The sequence below is a fragment of the Hydra vulgaris genome, chromosome 06 (assembly GCF_038396675.1).
Source record: "Hydra vulgaris chromosome 06, alternate assembly HydraT2T_AEP".
In the NCBI taxonomy this organism is placed as follows: domain Eukaryota; kingdom Metazoa; phylum Cnidaria; class Hydrozoa; order Anthoathecata; family Hydridae; genus Hydra; species Hydra vulgaris.
The window spans coordinates 8893180-8913496 of NC_088925.1; the positions used below are offsets into that span (position 1 = coordinate 8893180).

General features: G+C 27.9%; 1 protein-coding gene across 1 annotated transcript; it reads right to left on the reverse strand.

The window, feature by feature from the left end:
* Positions 1 to 15876: 15876 nt before the first annotated feature.
* LOC136081630 (uncharacterized) lies at positions 15877 to 19355 on the reverse strand. The gene is made up of 8 exons (XM_065799154.1): positions 19153 to 19355; positions 18029 to 18962; positions 17641 to 17933; positions 17252 to 17464; positions 16901 to 17130; positions 16619 to 16774; positions 16311 to 16499; positions 15877 to 16187 (listed from the first exon to the last, which is right to left on the reverse strand). The coding sequence occupies exons 2-5, from the start codon at positions 18479 to 18481 to the stop codon at positions 16902 to 16904; spliced, it is 1188 nt and encodes a 395-aa protein (XP_065655226.1). The 5' UTR covers positions 18482 to 18962; positions 19153 to 19355; the 3' UTR covers positions 15877 to 16187; positions 16311 to 16499; positions 16619 to 16774; position 16901.
* Positions 19356 to 20317: the final 962 nt, after the last annotated feature.

The following is a 20317-nucleotide window of genomic DNA, read 5'->3' on the forward strand; positions in this document are numbered from 1 at the left end:
CCTCCAGATCCCTGTCAAAGCTTAGAAAAAGCTTTTTCAAGTGGATCTGTTGAAAACCAACCTAATAAGACATACTTTGCTCCATTACTCAACAAAGTTTCTACGAGATCAATAAAACCATAACATGAATGCGCTATTGCATTGCTAGTATCTAGCGTAAGCTGTTTTACACGCTTACCTGTAGGCTTCATAAAATTTGACAGTTCAGCAATATCTCGTAGCAGTTGTAACTGTTAATCACTAACTGAGTGGATTTCTCCGCATAATTCATTTCTAAACTGAATGCCAGCACCAGGTGCTTTGACATTAACATTCGAAAAAAAAATTATTATTTCAATAAATACAGCAGTACCTTCAAATGCTTTATTTTCAATCTCTAGATGCGTTCTTAATGCAGCTACTGTTTCTTCACAAAAAACAGACAAACAAAACTTTACAGATTGTCTCTCTATTGGTTTTGGATAAACTTATTTAGCTGTAAGTTTAGAGAGTTTAAAAAGACTACTGCACTCAGTTTTTAAATTTTGAAAAAGAAAAAAAGAACTGGCTTTGGCTAAGTGGAGTGATTTAGAAAAGTTTCTAAATCACTCCACTTAGCCAAAGCCAGTTCTTTATTGTTTAAAAATTGAAGTTCGTCAGTCTTTTCTGTCAACCAATTGTTTCGCATAGATTTTAAGAGATGCACATAATCATAAAATAAATATATACCTGATCTTGTTAACCATGGTTTACTATCAACTGTTTTAAACATTCCAAAAAATCTTTGATTTACACGGTTACCACCAGTAATTATTACCAATGTTCAATATTACTTATCGTATGAAAAATTTGTTGACATTGAGCAAACTGAAATTCAGAGGAACAATTTGCAGGTTGAGCTCTACATATAAATTCTGGACCTCCACAAAGACATTTAATCATAAATGATAAAATTGTTTTAGCTAACTTTTCAGGGTAGTTTACTGCTTGACCAAACAAAGCACCTCTTTGGTAAAGTAATGAAGCTTAGACATAGACCTCATCAATTAGTATTATGGAAGTTCTTTTCAATGGATTTAAATTCATAAAAATACTATTTGTGAAACTTAGGTCCACCATTGAGCTTATTTTAGAAGTCAATTGTGTTAAAGTCCTTATACTTGGCAACTTGTAGACAATACACAAACAATCATATAAACTTCGTTGCATAGCAAAATACTCATATGCTCTACATATAATATCTGAAGTATATAAAACTTCACCAACATTAACTTTACTCATAGCATTGAGGTGTTCGAATAGAATATTTGACTGAAGCGAACTTTATTTATTTTTTAAAAATCTAACTGCTTCAAATAAAGCTGATTTTGTTTTTATTAACTTTAATTTATTTACAGCTAAATATGAAATATTACAAGTTGTGCCATTATGGTTAGCTACAAATGAACAATCATTGAAAATTACTAAAATAAATAATGGAACACCAAGTTTGTACATTTTTGATTGTATGTGTAAACTTTTTTTATTAAGCTGGAAAACAATAACATCATTATTATCAATTAACAAAGATTGAATATCGTCAAATATAAGTTCATCCTCTTTTAGAAAATCATTTAACTCATCTGGTAAAATGCTTCGAAAACCGCTTGAAGTTACATTTTTTCTAACTTTACTTGCTGGTGTGGCTAAACAACTAAGCGGAATATTTTAAAAACAGATGGTGGGTTTAAAGGTCGTTGCTTCCCATATTTGCTTTCAAAAGGTGCTTCATTTGGCCAATGAAATTGACATACTGCTGTATAGTCTGTAACAATAAAACCAGTTCTTGGGATAGCTTCACTACATCTTTTTCTCTCCTCTAGATTCTCAGGAATTTATAAATTGATATTTTTGTTGTAGTTGAGTATTGATATTGTAGTTGTATAAATTGATATTTTTGTTGTAGTTGAGATAGTTCAACTTGCAAAGAGATACACAGCATTTTAAAGGCATTTTAATTATTAAAAAAACTTACCGTTAGTTTGACAATATTATTATCTTACAATGTAACCCCTTGAACCTTACAACATTATCGTCTTGAAGTTGCGCTATCTAATTTATAAACCAATCAAATTTTAAAGATTTATTCAAAAAGCATGAACACAAACTTTCGCCAAACGTTAAAAGATGAAAATGTAAACACAGTTTTAGGAATTGGCCTTCAGTTTAACAACTTTGTTGCGCGATGTCAAGGCCTGTTATTATAGAAGACCGTGGTCACACATAATATAATATTCTGAAACTAATAAACAAACACCTAAATTTCTATAAGTAAATTTATTCTTTGATCATTGCCTTCGTATCCTATCTTATTTTCATATCATAATCTATTATGGTATTATTTATATAACATATTACAACAATGTTATTAAATTTGTGATGTTCAAATATCATATGAACATTCTCGAATATGTTCATATGATATTTGAATATAGTTCTTGAGTATATTATCTACAAACAATTGACTGATGCAAGTTCAAATGTTGTCAAAAACCAAGCATGCATGCATAGGACACTACAGTGTCCCACAAAGAAATGCTGGTTTGAAAGTCAAATTTTCTTTATAAAAAAAAAAAATTAAAATAGGGGGGAGATAGGGAGGTTTCTGTAACTTTTTTTATGCTCCAAAACTTTTAACTTTATATAGAATAAGGTTCATAAAACTCAAGGGACTTACGAAGTACATTGAGGAACAAAAACAGGATATTTACAGAAACTTTTCTATTTTTAATGTGGAGTACCACAGTGTAATTGGGAATAAAGTCTCTGGGTCCAGTATTCAAAGTAATACGATCTAAAGTAATATATAAATTAAATAAAATGCTTTAAAATGCATGCAGATATAAATATAACTCCTGATAGTTAACTATATGTATAACTAGTTATACATAATTTTATTATATAAACTTATTTTTTAAGGTTATGCTTGAACAAATTAGTATCAATTAATTTAAATTCAAGATTTAGTTCAAGTTCAAGTTCTTATTTGTTCATTGTTTTTTGACTATTTTATATTTATTAGTTCAAATTTGTTAACTAGTAGTAATTCTTACTACAGTAAGAATGTTTATCATTGTTGAACGTGATTTTATTAATAACTTAATTTTACTTTTAACATATTTTGACAACACCATTCACATTTTAAATGATGACAGTTTTACTTTTCTATTGATGTTAAATTTATTACGTTTCAATAACTCAGATTGAATTTTAACTGAATTATTGTAAGCTTTGTAGGGGTTTGTTGTATATCAAATGGTGTTGTAAATATATAAGAATATATATATAAATAAATATATATATATATATATATATATATATATATATATATATATATATATATATATATAGTATTTAGGCTATGGGATCATCCATAAATGATGCCAGTAGATAGAGGGGCAGTGTGAGTTTAACAATAATTGACAATGGGGAGGGGAGATGTTGAGACCAAAATAATGTCAATTAAAAAATTGAATTAAAAAAAAAAGTAACATATTTTATTTAAAAAAAAATTAAAACAATTTATGCTAGCTATGAGCATGTTTTAGAGGTATTTACACCAACAATGTGGTCTAAAAACTTCTTGCCTTTGTTGCTTAAAACTGTAGAGGATCATAGGAAAAACAATTTAAATTCAGAAATTAGCGGGCTTATCTGAAAGAACAATTTATGTTGTTTTTTTTACTTTTAGTACTGTTGAGAATAAATGTATAATTGAACCAGAAAAACATTGATGGTATATGCATTTTTTATATTATATTAACAGTTCAGATATACCATCATAATATGATAACAAAAACTGACATCATTTTCAATGGGAGATGGCAAAAAATTGACTGAGTTTGATCAAGGGTGAAGGTGTTCAATAAACGGGTCATCATCTGACATCATTATGCATAGATAACCCTATGATGTAGGTAAAAAAAGTAATCAATTTGCCATATTTCTCTTTAGAAAGTGTAAGAAAAAAGCATTGTTATGCTGATAACCTACCTATTGAGCAAGCTTCGACCACCTATTTTATAAATTTGAGAAACAGAAGTGGAAGTGCGAATCGCAAAAGAACTAATAACCATGCTCTAAATTGATTTTAACTTTGTAGACTAACATTAATATAGTATTTAGAAATAATAAATGAAGTTTACATGATTTTTATAATTTGTATTTATTTCCATTAATTATCAGTTGTCAGTCTCTATTTTATAAAATGAATTATATATATATATATATATATATATATATATATATATATATATATATATATATATATATATATATATATATATATATATATTATTTTTACTTTATTTACAACACCATTTGATATACAACAAACCCCTACAAAGTTTACAATAATTCAGTTAAGATTCAATCTGAGTTATTGAAGTGTAATAAATTTAACATCAATAGAAAAGTAAAGCTGTCATCATTTAAAATATAAAGGGTGTTGTCAAAATATGTTGAAAATAAAATTAAGTTACTAATAAAATCATGTTCAACAATGATAAACTTTCTTACTGTAGTAAAAAATAGTACAAACTGATAAATTTGAACAAATAAATATAAAATTAACAAAAACAATGAATAAATAAGAACTTGATCTTGAACTTGAACTAAATCTTGAATTTGAATTAATTGGTACTAATTTGTTCAAGCATAACCTTAAAAAATAAGTTTTTATAACAAATTATATGTATAACTAGTTATACATATAGTTAACTATCAGGAGTTATATATATAACTATATGCATTTTAAAGCATATTATTTTATTTAAACATTACTTTAGATCATATTACTTTGAAAACTGGAGCCAGAGGCTTTATTCCCAATAACACTGTGGTACTCCAAATTAAAAATTGAAAAGTTTCTGTAAATATTCTGTTTTTGTTCCTCGATCTAGTTCGTAAGTCCCTTAAGTCTTAAGGACCTTATTATATCTAAAGTTAAAAGTTTTGGAGCATAAAAAAAGTTACAGAAACCCATCTCCATCATTTTTTTTTTTTTTTTAATAAAGAAAATTGGGAATTCTTTGACTTTTAAACCTGCATTTCTTTGTGGGACACTGCAGTGTCCCATGCATGCAAGATTGGTTTTTGACAACATTTCAACTTGCATCAGTTAATTGTTTGCAAATAATTTACTCAAAATCTAAGTTCAAATTAACTATTATATTATCCTAATAATACGTCTATTTGCACATATCTTAATCTTATTTCTATAAAGAAAGATAAACATTATTCGTGGTACTTACATACTTGCTTGCCATTCTCTATATTAATATAAAATATTTTCACACAATATAAACGTAACGCAATGCAATGTCGATTTAAAAATTTTTATTTTAGTTTTCTTTAAAAAGTTTTTTTTTTAGTTTCCAGCTTTCAAATTAATTCCCATACAAATCCCACAGGAAATCCACGTGGGATTTCCCATGTGTGTAAATACCATATGGTTCACACATGTAATCCATGTGGGATTACCCACATGGGTTTAAGGTGACAAATTTCTATACGAATACCACATGGGAAAATCCGTCCCACGTAAATCCCATCAATCCTACGCGGAACCCATGTGGGACGCGGTTTTTTTTTTCACTGGGTAGAAGGGAGAAGTTATTATACGCAGGCGCAGTAAACAATAAAGAAAATTGCATTTTTTAAAATAGCTAAGTCTCGTAGAAATTAGCTTTTTTAGTTTGACGACTGTTTATATATATAATTTCCATATAAATCACTCTTTTTATTGCTGAAAATATAATAGGCTTATCTTGGTTGCATAAAAAAAATAACTTAAATAAGATTAAAAATATATTTAAAAGCTTAAATTTGTGCTTTTCTAAAAAATTTAACATACCTAGCTGAGCGTGATTTGTTTACACTTTTGAAAACACATAATCTAATTATCTGAGTCTAAAAGTTTATTTATCTTTATGAATAATTTAGGTAACTTTTATCTGTAAAGATAACTTTTTTTTTTTTTTCAAATGATATTGTTCGAATGATATAACTCGAGGATATAATTGATATAATTCGAATGATATAATTTTCGATGAATAATTTAGATAACTTTTATCCGTACCTTTAACAGATCTTAGCACTCAGTTTTTGTTTTGTTTTTAATAGTTTTTTTATATACACTCTCATATATTTGATATCATAAATAATCCCATATATTCATGAATGTACTCATATGTATGCATGTATGTATGTATGTATTTATGTATGTATGTATGTATGTATGTATGTATGTATGTATGTATGTATGTATGTATGTATGTATGTATGTATGTATGTATGTATGTATGTATGTATGTATGTATGTATGTATGTATGTATGTATTTATGTATGTATGTAGGTAGGTATGTGTGTATGTATATGTATGTATTTGTCCACGCATGTATATATGTATGTATGTAGATATCTATTTGTGTATATTTTTTTTTTTTTTTAGTTTTACATTTAATTTGTCGTTATACAATAAAAACCGTGATAAAAGTACTTGTAATACAATAAAATCCAAGATATATGCTTTCGTAATGTAATAAAATTCGTAATATGTGCTCTCGTGGTACGATAAAAACCGATATATATACTTTCGTAATACAATAAAACCAATGACATATGTTCTCGTAATATAACAAAATCCGAGATATATGCTTTCTTAATACAATAAAACCCGTGATATATAGACTAATTTAAATAAAAACTTGATATCTGATAGAAGATCTAATGATCTTGTTGCCAGAACCATAAACGTTATAATAAAATATAACTTAAGCCGTTAATAAATATAAACAAATAAAAATGACAAAATACAAAAAACAAAAGAGCGTGTTTATATAGATTTCTTATTTTTAAAAGTATTTCAAAATATTGTCATTAAAAAGAATGAATTTTTTTAATTTCTTTTCAAAGACTGGGAAGGTAATTGATAAATCAAAATTAGGTAAAACGATTTTGTTCCAGAGATTAGGTGCACGATAAGCTATACAGAACTGATTGAATTTTTTTCCACAAAAGGGTTCAAAGAGTGAGTTATCATTTCGTAGTGTATACTTATTTTTTGTTCTTAAGGTAAAAAAATCTTTAAAAATGGGTAATGACGGATTGATTTTACATTGAAACATAAAACATAATATTTTATATACATTCAGTTCATAAATATTAAGTACTTTAATATTTTTAAATAAAAACTTTGAATGCGTAAGTCGATTTTCAAAACAAACTAAGTGTGTTGAGTGTTTCTGACGATGATAAAGAGTACGCAACTTACTTTTGCTTGTGCTTCCCAAAGCGATATTTGCAAAGTTAATATAACTATGTATAAATGAGTAATAGAGTTGGATTAAAATGGTTTTGTTTAAATAATTTCTCGACTTAAAGAGGACTTCTACATTTTTAGAAACTTTAGTACAAATATAGTCGATATGTGGTTTCGATGTAACATCCTCGTCAATATAAATGCCGAGAAAACTAGTAAAAGTTTCCTTTTTTATTTCAAGTTCATCAATAAGAATTTTTGGCATGGTTGTTGGTAAAAAATGTTTTTTAGATATAGGGTGAAATAGAATGTATTTTGTTTTATCAAGGTTTAAGGTCAATTTGGTACATTTAAACCACTCAGATACGCATTTAAGTTCTTTGTTCGTATTAGAAAACAGCTCATTAATAGTACTGTTTGATAAGAACAAATTCGTATCATCAGCAAATATAATACTCCGAAGATTAGCTCCTTTGTTTAAATCATTAATATAAATTAAAAACATAAGAGGACCTAGAATAGAACACCGCAGGTTATTTCAATATAGTCACTTTGAAGGCCATCGTTATAGGTAACAAATTGCTTTCTATTTGATAAGTAACTATGAAACCATTTTAGGATATTGCTATTGATTCCATAGTATTCGAGCTTTTTAAGCAATATTTTACGGTCAACGGTATCAAAAGCCTTCGAAAGATCAATTTAGACTCTTAGGCAATATCGTTTTTTTTTTTTGAAAGATTTTGAGATTTCCCCAACAATTTGAATAACTGCGTCCTGAGTTGAAATATTTTTTTTAAAGCCAAACTGTTTGGAATATAGTATATTATTTTGGTCAAAATATTTAAATATTCTATTATATATCATTCTTTCCAATAATTTGGAAAAAGTTGAAGGAACCGAAATCGAGCGATAGTTGTTAATATTTGTTTTATCGCCTTGTTTGTAAATTGGTATGACTTTCGCAATTTTTAATTGATCCGGAAAACTCCTTGTTTTATAGATGCATTAAACAATTTATAAAGAATTTCTTTCAGACTTTTATAACAATCTACAACTATGTTACCACTTACTTCATCAGCACCAATAGCTTTATTTCTTTTTAGAGATTTAAAGGCTCTATTAAGCTCGTCGAGGGATAATTCAGAAGAATACTCATTGCTATAATAAGATTTATTTATAGGACACAAGTAGTTTTCAAACGAACTCTCGGTCATTAGAATTTTTTTAGAGAGGTTGATTCCAATTTCAGTAAAAAATTTTTTAAATATGTTTGCAATTTTGCTCGGTTCACATATATTTACATCTTCTAATTTTATAGTTTGTGGTAAAGAACTTAAGTGATTTTTTGATTTTCCTGTTATCTCTTATATTATTTGCCAGGTGCGCCTTGAGTTGCTTTTAAACTTTATTGATCAGATTAGAATTTTTATTTTTTTTAGATTTTTGTGAATTTTTTAAAATAAATTTTTATAACCTTTATATTTTTTTCATTTGCGGAAGATTTAGTTTTTAAATATTTTATATACAACTTCTGCTTAATTTTCGGAGATTTTTTTAAGCCTTTTGTGATCCAAGGACTATTGAAGATTTTATGACTTATAAATTTTTCACATACTGGAAAGTTTGCGTCATAAACTAAGTAGAATGTTTCAAAGAATTTATTATAAATAGTACTTGCATCTTCATTAAAGTTGATGTGCCCCCAATGGAGTAATGATAGTTCATGTTTAAAATCATTTATTTTTTGTCGTTGTAAATTTGTTTTTTTGCAGTTCTATTTTGTTTAATTTTATTTGATAATGTTGTGTTAAGGGTTGGGAAAATAGGGAAGTGGTCCGTAATATCAGTTTTTACGATACCTTTTTGGATGGAGTTATTAAAGATGTCTGTAGTAAAAATATTGTCAATGAGAGTAGTAGAATTTTTTGTTACTCTAGTTGGATGATTGATTAAGGGAATTGCGCCTGCTAAAAAAATTTCATCGTAGAAACTTCTCACTTTTTTTGTTATAAATAAGACAGTCCATATTAAAATCCCCAATTATAAAAATTTTTTTTCTTTCGTTGTTAACAACGTGAACTATATTACGTTGCAAATAAGAGATAAAATTTTCGCACGCGCCGTCAGGTGGCCTATGGCAGCTGCTTATAAGTATGTTTTTTCCTGTGCTAATAATTAATTCAATTGTTGCGATCTCTTTATCTAAGTCAGAAACGCTCAAACCGCTTCTAACTTTATACGCAAGGTTTTCTTTAACGTATATCACAACTCCTCCACCGCGTTTATTTGTTTGTCTTTCTATTGAGACTAATTCAAAATTCTAAAGATAAAAAATAAAATTATTTTCAAGTTCGATAGAAGAGCACCAAGTTTCCGTAACACGTATAATATTAAAAATGTTTTCAGTTTCTTCTAGAAAATGTCGAAAGTTTTCATTATTTTTGCTTAAACTCCTTATATTTATGTGGAGGATTCTTTCACTGTTTATATCATTTACATTTTTGAAAAGAAATTCTTTAATGATGCTGGAGTAATGATGTAAACTCTCCGTGTAAGTATCACTAAAAAAATTTACATCTGGGTCTGCGTTTTTATTTGACATAATGTATTTTTCGTAAAAATTATAGGTTAGCGATTGAAATTCATTCATTTTCGTAATTATTTTTTACGTGCACAATTTCAAAAACTTCTTTCTGTTATTGTAATTATTAATTGCGCGTTATCAATTTGGTATAGACAACTTTTGTATACTTACCTGAGGATCTTAATTCTTTAGCTTTTGCGAAGAGCATTTTTCTTTTTTCAATCGTTCTTTCGCTGTAGTCATCGTCGAGATATATCCGTTCATTCCAAAGCTTTAGTCGCTTATAATGATGTAATATTTTTTCTTTGTTTTTATAATTTAAGAACTTTACAACTATTGTTCGTCGCTTTTTTTGTCCAGATTCATTTTTTTTTCCAGTTCTGTGGGCTCTTTTTATTTGAATGTCATGTTTTATATTTAATTTTTCTTTTATAAAATATTTTACTTTCGACTCGCTTTCTTCCCATGATTCGTTTTCTTTTTCTTCAAAACCTTCAAGCTTCAAGTTGTTTCTCCTGCTGTGATCTTTTAATTCAGCAATTTTGTCTATAAAAAGTTCGCTTGAATTTTTATTTTTTATTTTCATTGATTTGATTTTTTAGTTTTTTATTAAGTTCGTTCGTTTCCTTTAAGGTTTTTTTGTAACATTCGTTTTGAAAGTTCATCCCGTTGTTTATTGTAGCAATTTCATTTTTTAGTAATATGTTTTCGCTTTTTAATTGCTCTATTTTCCCTTCAAGTTTGTCAAATTTGTATCCAACGATTTTTAATAAAGTATTTTTATAGGGGCTCTATGAAAAGATTGCGATAACGTACTGTCATCCTCATCTTCTTTGAGCCCCTATCTGTTTTACTTATTTTATTTATTGAAATTTTATATTACGAAGTTGTAAAATCTTATATTATATTAAAACAGAGAAAGAAAGAAAAAAAAAAAAAAAAAAAAAAAAAAAAAAAAAAAAAAAAAAATTTTCATGAGCTTCTAATAGTTCTTTCACTTGCGCGATTGTTAAACTTTTAGCCATTTTTTTTTTAGAAAGAATATTATTTTTTAAAAAGAATATTTTAGAAAGAATGTTTAGATATATTAATTTTTTAATATTAATAATACTAATTTTTATTTTTAATATTTATAATATTAATTTTTAGAAAGAATTATTTTTTTTTAGAAAGAATATTATTTTATATATTATTTTATCTTATTTCGACGAAAGCTTCCCACAAAAGTAATACATAAATTATATCTACTTAAGCTACTATAAGCTTCATGCCAAAGTATATATAAATTATATCAACATACATGTGCATACATGTTCTTTGCAACAAAAAAAAAAGGAATGAAAAGTGATCTAAATCGAAATGCGAAAAGACCTAAACTAATGCTCTAAATTGTCTGTCATCTGTTTGCTAAGCGGAAGCTTAGCTTACCGATAGCAAACAATTTAGCAGACAAAACCAAGAAAATAAATAACATCAATCTGAAAAGCCGCAATATATTTAGCTTAGTTTCTATTACAGTCCTTATATAAAAAGCTCAAATTAATACACACTTCTTACGCAAAAACATGTCCATGTCTTCAAAGAGCCGGGTGTCCCAACTTACACTTCGCCTTAGTTACGCCACAGCAACCACGGTTTCTAGTTAGGCACGGATTAAATAAAATAATGAAATGATCTATTTAATATACATTTAGCAATAACTTTAAAATGCCGCATTTCAATATTTTAACATTTCTTTACTTAATTAATATTCACGAACTCAAAATTTCATACTGGTAAAACCTACCAAAAGCGAAGTATGGACACTTTTCAACATTTTGAGAAAATGCGTTTGATATGTTGAAAAGTGTACATAATTTTTTCTAGCTCTAACGGACGATTATTCGTAACGATTTCAATTTCTGCAAGAATTGTGAGTACTTCTTCGTAATATAATCTTGCAGTTTTTAATATTTTTCTGAAATTTCTGTTCACTGAATGTACCATTCGTTCAAAGAATCCTCCCCACCGCGGAGCGGCTGCAACATTAAAGTGCCATAAAATGTCTCTTGAGGATGCAAATTGTTGTGTTTCGTCGGCTGTAAAACACGATCCATTATCGCTAATAATTTCATAGGCTGCGCCAAATTTGCTAATGAGTCTTTGCAACCCTCGAATACACGCCAAGGCTGAACAATCAGGAACTAAATCTAAATGTATAAAACGTATACTAGCGCAAGAAGCTGAAGGTATCCAACACTTAAACATTTCTTCTTAAGAATATATATTTTTCACAAATAATGGTCCACAGTAATCAATTCTTGTGTACTTAAAAACATAATCATCGTTTACTCTACTTAAAGGTAAGTAAGGAATATCAGATAACTATAAGTTTTGCCTTCGTACCTTCGACACAAAAAACATTTTTTAATTAATTTTTGAATTAAATTTCTAACTTTTGGAATCCAAAATTCCATTCTTAATTGGTTTAGCGTTTCTTTTACGCCGTTGTGCTTAACACTTTCATGACAATGTAAAATAATTCAGTAAAAAGACTTTCTTTTTGACAAATTATTAGAAGTTTAGTATTGTAACTAATTGGAGCATTCCCCAATCGCCCCCTACATCTTATTATTCCTTCGCTATCAAAGAAAAATGCAAAATCCTTATAAATATCTTGCCATACTTTTAATAATTCTTTATTAATTTTACAATCCCATCCTATTTTAGATATACAAATTTGTTGAAATTTTTAAACGCACAATTACTGGGTTTATTTGTCCCAAGGGATCGAAAAAACTTGCTGTAAAACTAAGTACGTCTCTTTTTGTTGGAAAATAGACGGCAATCCTAAATAATTCAAAAAACAAAAAATAAGTACATCTAATTTCTTGTTCCATGTTAAACCTAACACTTTAGTAATATTTTGACTCATTGTTAACTTATCTAATTCGATCGAGTTTGATAAGTTAATAAATGAAAATTCGTTTCATTTATTAACTTATCTAACTTAACCGAATTAGATTCAAATTTTCTTAAATTAAAACCAGCTTCACCTAGCCGGGAATGACATTTTTCATAAACTTAAAACATTCAATTACAGAATCAGAGCAAAGACTCAAATCGTCAACGTGAATAGAATTTATTAATCGACTTACAAATATTGAATCAGAACTTAAATAACGCTCCGCATGGCAATTAAAGTTGCTGAAAGAAGAAAAGGAGAAGAAGTGACTCCAAATAATACTCGACATAATCTTTATGATACTAATTTATGATTTTTTGAATTTTATATGTATAAATTATTAACATTTTCATACCATAAAATTGTATGAAATCGTGATATTTCTCGGGTATTGAAATGTTCAAAAAGGCTTTTTAAATATCTGCAATAAATGCTTATTTACACAAAAACGTATCAAAACTCCATATAGTAGAGTTGTTAAAGAAGGACCTGAATGTAAACAATCATTTAGCGAGGGACCTGAGTTTGTTGCACTCGCATCAAATACAATGCGCATCTTAGTTGTAACTTTATCTTCTCTTATAACCGATCTATGAGGTAAGTAATGAACAAGTCCGACCTTAGATTTATTACTTAAAATTTGTTCTACCGTTCCATTTAATAATTTTTCTTTTATAATAGCATTATACGAATTAAATAATTTTGCATCATTTAAAAACTTTTTCTCTAATGATTTGAATCTCTTTAAACATAAATTATAATTTATTATATTTGAGCAGCCGTGGCGCAGTGGTTTTGAGTTCTGGCTCAGAACCCAGAGGTCCTAGGTTCAACGCCAGCTCTAGCCAAACAAGCGACATTGGTTCGGAAGGAGGCGTGAACTTTCTGTTAAATGCTCTCCCGCGGTGCTCAGTGATAAGACCGTAAGGACTTCAGGGAGCACCTAAAATAACTACAAAAAAAAATAATTATCGCATTACAACAGATGATTCTCCTTAAAGGGTAGTTCTACAATACGCTTATTATTTTCAAATTTAATGCTTTTGCGAAAATGTTCGACAATTAGATTGTCACTAATATTATCTTCGCTTTTATTCCAAATAGTTGAAAACTTATCTTTTAAAAACGTTTTATCATTATATAATTCTACTTCGACTTTTAAAACATGCGAAGACAGAGCAGAACAATCTACTTTATTATTATTCTTAACGTGATAGGACCACTGACTAAGTATCCTACCTTAGATTTTATTGCAATTGGGCCTTCGAACCTTCTTATTATCTTTTTTTTTTTTTTATTTTTTTTTATTTTAGGTGCCCCAAGAAGTCCTAACGGTCTTGTCACAGAGCACCGCGGAAGCGCATTTAACCAGGAAGTTCACGCCTCCTTCCTTACCGTGACGCGAAAATATGTACAGAGCTCGTTTCGAACCTGGATCTCCTGCTTATAAAGCAAGCGTTCTAACCACTGCGCCACGGCCGCACAAAATATTATGCTAAATGTTATACTATTATCTTATTTTTAATTATTGACCAATAGTAATTGGCACTAATTAAAATTTCAACTTCTAATATTCATTATCTCTTTGATAATCTGCTAATTTTAAATACCTTAAACGATTATAATTTTTACACGCTGTTTCTATATACTGGCCATTTAACGGAGAACAAATTTCTTTTAAAAAAAACACAATTCCAATATCAACTCCGTCATTTTCTTGAACATAAACTTTAACTCTATCTAAACTTTCATTCGTATTATTATTTCCGAAAGTTTTGATATAAAATTTCTTTAGAATTTATTGTTTTTAAATTTAACTTTTTACATGTAATGTAACTTAATTGGGGACAGTTATCAAAGAGAAGACGACAATAATTAAATGGAGAATTATTATTTTTGACTTTTACCCAGACTGTCAAGAGTAAAACACGTTGATTAATTTTAGAAGAAACATCAGCAACAACTGTTAATTGTCCTGTTTTAGAGTTATTATCAAATTTATTATTCTCTTTAAAACTATCACAAATAGATATATGGTGAGGCTTGTCACACTTAGAACATCGAAAATTTGCTATACAATTTTTACTGTGTGACTTTTGCGTAGGCAACGGCACCAACATCTTTTTTCAATTAAAATGCTTTTCCTAGCTAAAACATCAGTCACTAAGTTACAATGAGATTTACAGCGGTGGCCAAAAATTAAAGACCACTCTTTTTTTTTTCAAAATTTATTTTTAACCTTAGAATACGGCAGTTTCGTAATGGAACTTTATTCTGGGCATGCGCATTGACAAATATTTATTTGGTTAATTATTCAATAAAGATGCGGAACCCAAAAAAAAATATAAAAATCACTTTTTTTTAACAACTAAATTTTAAATACTTATTGATAAAAATAGTTTATTAAATTTTTCTATTTTATTAAATATTAGGTTATACTAGTTTTCTATAAAAAAAAATATATATATATATAAAACATTTATCCCTATTTTATAGGATCTAGAACTTTTCAGTTTTTTTAGTTTAAATTTTTTAGGGAAGTCAGTAATTATTGATAAATAAGTACTTAAATGAATTTTTTGAGAAAAGCTGAAATGTTTAAGAGAAGGAGTTAAGGTATTTGGAGATTCTGACAAATTTTGAAGAACCGATTATTTTTTTTTATATACTTTTTTCGTAAAATAAAAATATACGTTTTCCCCCTAAAACTTCCGAAAGTAACTATAGAAACTTTCTTAGATGTCCGCGAAAACTTATGGAATAACAATCTAATAAATTTAAAATGATATTTTCTTTGTTGTCTAGTTTACAAAATATTAACTATTTATTATACTAAATATCTATTATATTCGGAAATATATATATATATATATATATATATATATATATATATATATATATATATATATATATATATATATATATATATATATATATATATATATATATATATATATATATATATATTTATATATACACACACATATTTTTAACAATAAACATTAAAATTAAGTCGTTATGCAATTACTATCGTATATACAATTATCTATGAAACATCACAAGGCTTTTCTTTTATAAGTTTTTCTTTCTTGAGTAGTTGGACGAATTTCCAAAGCTTCTGGGGAGTTTTTGATGTAATGATTGGACAGAATACTTTGTAGTCTTTGTTTTCCTTTCATATGGCAGAAGGTGCTGTTCATACTGTTGAATTCAGCATGCATGCTTTCTAAGCCTTGCTCTCCATAAATATCAAGACCTAAACCCCAATTTCTAATGAAATCAACACAATGGTTTTCTAATAAATGCATTTTTGGCGTAATGGACTCATTGGGCCATGTTTTACGAAAGTAACTCATTAATTCTCCAATGGCTCCTTCTGATTCCAAAAAAAAAAGTTAAATTAAAAAACGTGAAAAACTAAGTAAGAATAACTATGCAAGCAAGAGGAAATTTAATACAAGTAACTTAAAACAAACAGTTTATAAATATGTATTTTTACCTAATTCTAATAATGGATTATTATTAATTATTTCACTTGAATTCATAAAGTTGTAGCATGTACCGTATTTGGAGAATTTACAAATTTCTCACTTAAGATCTTTGCCTCGTTATGTACATCTGTATCAATAAATCCAAGATCTGTTACTATCTTAGGTATCGAATTGCAAAGATGTAGGACACTGTTTAACTAATAGATGAAAAATAAATTTTGTAATTTACAGAATTAGTACTTCTATACGTTATATATTTACAAAAATATTTATACAATTTATATTTACAAGTATGTAAAAATATGTATGGAAAAACCTTTAACATTTTATGAACATGATTCCCAATAAAGCATTTTCCGTAGTAAGCTTGTCTTTGAACATTAAGACCACATAGAACTTCATCAAGGTTTTTCACAAGTGGTCCATGCGATTTTTCAAATGTTTTAGTTTTTAACTCTTCAAATTCAATAAGCTATATAAAAAACAGCACTACATAAACACACACACAGAAGCATTTGCTATTACATTGATAAATGTTTCATTCACATAAAACTATAGAATATTTTATTTTATTATTTCAAATATTAACTTATTATACCTTAGCATTTTTCTTCTCCATAAAATGAATTACTCTGGGCTGAAAAATTAAGGTTAGGTTTGTATTCTTTTGCTTCAAAAATACTAAATACATTTGTGTTTCTTCTGGCATTAGGCTTATCAACATTCACAATTTGATAACACATCTTAAAGGATCCACCACCATAATCACCACCAATTTTAATGTGAATTTCGTCATTTTTTATATTGGAATGCTGTAGCAAATTTTTCCTATTTAATTTGTAATTGAATTTAAAATAATTTTAGAAAATAAATAAACTTTTAATAAAAAAGCATATACAATGACAACATTTTTATACAGACACACATTTATGTAAAATACTATCTTTACTTTTTTAGAAGATTGAGTTTGTTTATTATATGTGATAGAAGATCTTTAATGTATCCCCAAGGAGTATTTTTAACTTCAAATGAATCACTGGAGTCTTTTAAAAGAAAGTTAAACGGAGCATTACAAACTACCCAATCCTCTCCAGACCAGGATTTAGCTACTTTTCGTTGCTTTTTGTTTGATGCACATTTTATATCTTTGGTTTTAAGCCATCTATAATAAAATTTTAAACATTTTGTTTTTTTATTTATTCACACTTTCATTTTAGTTTGATTTGGTCAAATTCAAAGTTTGTATATATAAAAATAATATATATATATATATATATATATATATATATATATATATATATATATATATATATATATATATATATGAAGTTAATTTACCTTGCAAGTATCTTCATGTTTGAATATGTAATTCCCATATGAGCTTTCATACTTATCATTTCTTCAGCACTTATAACTGATAAAGGTATGTCTGACATCTTCAATATTTTAACTTGATCTTTTACTTCGAATGAATTTAAAATAGCAGAGGTTTGCTGAATTTTTGTTGTGCTGGGCATACCAGAGGTCACATTTAAAGAGTTTAAAACAGCTTGATGTCTTTTTTTAATTGTCCTTTTACTAACATCTGAGCCCTCTTTGTATGCCATCAAGTTGGAAGTAAAGTACAAAGGCTAGAAAGAAAAGTGAAATCAAATTATATTTTATTAATTACAACAAAACATAATACAGTTTATTTTATTTTGCTATATATTAAAAATACGCCTACCCTAGGTCCTCCGGAAGGAAATGCAATAAAGTTTGATTCAGAGATAACTAGCTTTTGCTTTATTACATGTAATGCAGCATCTTCAACAATCCGTGGTATAGCATCATTGTCTTTTAATAAAAATACATCAGCTAGAGTTGTATCAAGTCCAACATTATTTTTTTTGCTAATCGGAGTCAGTAATAATTGATCACCAATACAAATTTCTTCGTGCAATTTTTTAAGCTCATTGTCTTTAACCGCAAGTTTTAATTTACATTGCTTATTGCAACCTAAAATAATGCGCTCTATCAACTGTGTTACATTAACAGAATTTACAATTGTAAATAATGGAATGTGTTGATTACAAATAAAGCATTTTGTTTCTGTTTCCAGCTTTCCTTCAATCTCCTTAAATATACACACTGAGCAAAAAGAATGATGACACTCTTTTAGTATTAGTGGCTTATACATAATGTTGTTGCACAAATTGCATATACATAAGTCTAAATGGGGATTTGATACAGGATCAATATCAATTGCATTTAAACGCAAAGTTTGTTCTGGTATACTAGCAATTAAGCTATTAATGATTGGCCTGGTCCATCTTTTCTGATTTCTTTCTATTATACATGGCCGACCAGGTTTACATTTTTTAACTTTCCTACCAAAATCTTTAGAGAAACAGGAACATTTGTCTGCACATGGTAATGGCTATTCAACTACTTTAACACTGGTGCTAGAACCTTTTTCAATGTTCCTCATAATGATATAGCACTTCCTACACATTTTTTGTGGATGAACATTTTTATTATCAATGTTGATGTTTATATAAAATGAATTTTCGATTCTTTCAGAATATTTACACACATCAACTGAGTCTTTCCTTATATATTCTCCACATATTCTGCAAATGAGACTTAACTTGGTTAAATGGTCCATGTTTATAAAATATCTAAATATAACATTGTGTAAGATAAATTAAAAATTAGCCCCAAAAAAAAAATAATCGGTCTCTACAATTAAGTTTAAAGGAAGTACAATAAACTGATGAAAATAAAAATATTTACTTTCAGATACAGAAAATTCGTTTTATTATAACATAGATGCTTAAAAAATATGAAATTTTAAGAACAATTTTTTACCGTTTAATTTAAAAGTTTTCCTTGAAAATCCTATTTGCAACAACAAAATTTATAAAACAAGGTTTTATTAGTTATCTCTGAATTAAATCGCTTCGGTTAAGAAAAATTTTGAAATATCAAACATAAGTAAAATCAAGTTGGAGTAGCTGAGCTTCAGAAAGAAATAATTGAAATAACCTAAAATTTTCTCTAGTTTTACAAGTGTTGACTGCGCATGCTCAGAATAAAGTTCCAATAAGTATCAATTTGAAACTGCCGTGAGAATAATTTTATTTTGGAAAAACGTATCAAAAAAAAAAAACTTTTTTAGAAAAAATTTTTATTGTATTTTATATTTATTATAAAAGAATTTACAATTTTTTTACAAAATAATGTTTAAAAATTAAAAAACTGACTAGTAAAAAACATAAATGGGAAAAAAAATTGGACAAAATTTTAAGACCAGTTTCAAAAATATTTCAAAAAGAAATAAAAAAAATAATTTAGAAATGTGTTGTTCTGGCATTGAATTCATTAAAGTTTTGATTACTTCATCAGGCACATTTTTCAAATGATGAGAGATAGAAGATTTCAAATCTTCCAAATTGTAAAGTTGTTCTTTACCAAGCTTGTGATCAAGCCACGACCATAAATTCTCTATTGGATTCAAGTCTAAACTATTGGCAGGCCATGGAAGTACTTGAATTTTATTAGAATTGAATCAATCGCTAACAACATGCGCTTTATGACACGGCGCATTATCTTGCTGGAAAATAAATCCATCTTGCAACTGCCATAAATCAATGCTGGGAGTGAGCGAGTTTTCCAAAATTTCTATGTACCTTTCTTTGTTGAGTCTATTATCGAGTAAATGAAAAACGCCAACTCCACCATCACTCATACAGGCCTAAATGCCGATTGAACCACTGCCTTGTTTTGTTCGTTTCAAAATACATGATTCATCGAACCGTTCGCTTGGAAGTCTACGCAACATTACGCGACCTTTTCTGTTGTCTTCCTCAACGTTCATTTCATCACTAAAGACCACACGGCTCCACTGATCTGTTGACCAATTTTTATGTACTTTGCACCACTCTTTCCTGGCAAATTTTTGTTTTTTATTTAAACGTGGTTTTTTTGCAGCAGCACGCCATAAATAATTTAAATTGTGGAGGACCCTTCGCAC

Coding starts and splice junctions, on each gene's coding strand:
- LOC136081630 (XM_065799154.1), bottom strand. CDS start 18,481: ATGTATAAGCCACTAATACTAAAAGAGTGTCATCATTCTTTTTGCTCA. Junction 17,465..17,640: donor AACATGAAGATACTTGCAAG/GTAAATTAACTT, acceptor ATTTTATTATAG/ATGGCTTAAAACCAAAGATA. Junction 17,131..17,251: donor AAACTCAATCTTCTAAAAAA/GTAAAGATAGTA, acceptor CAAATTAAATAG/GAAAAATTTGCTACAGCATT.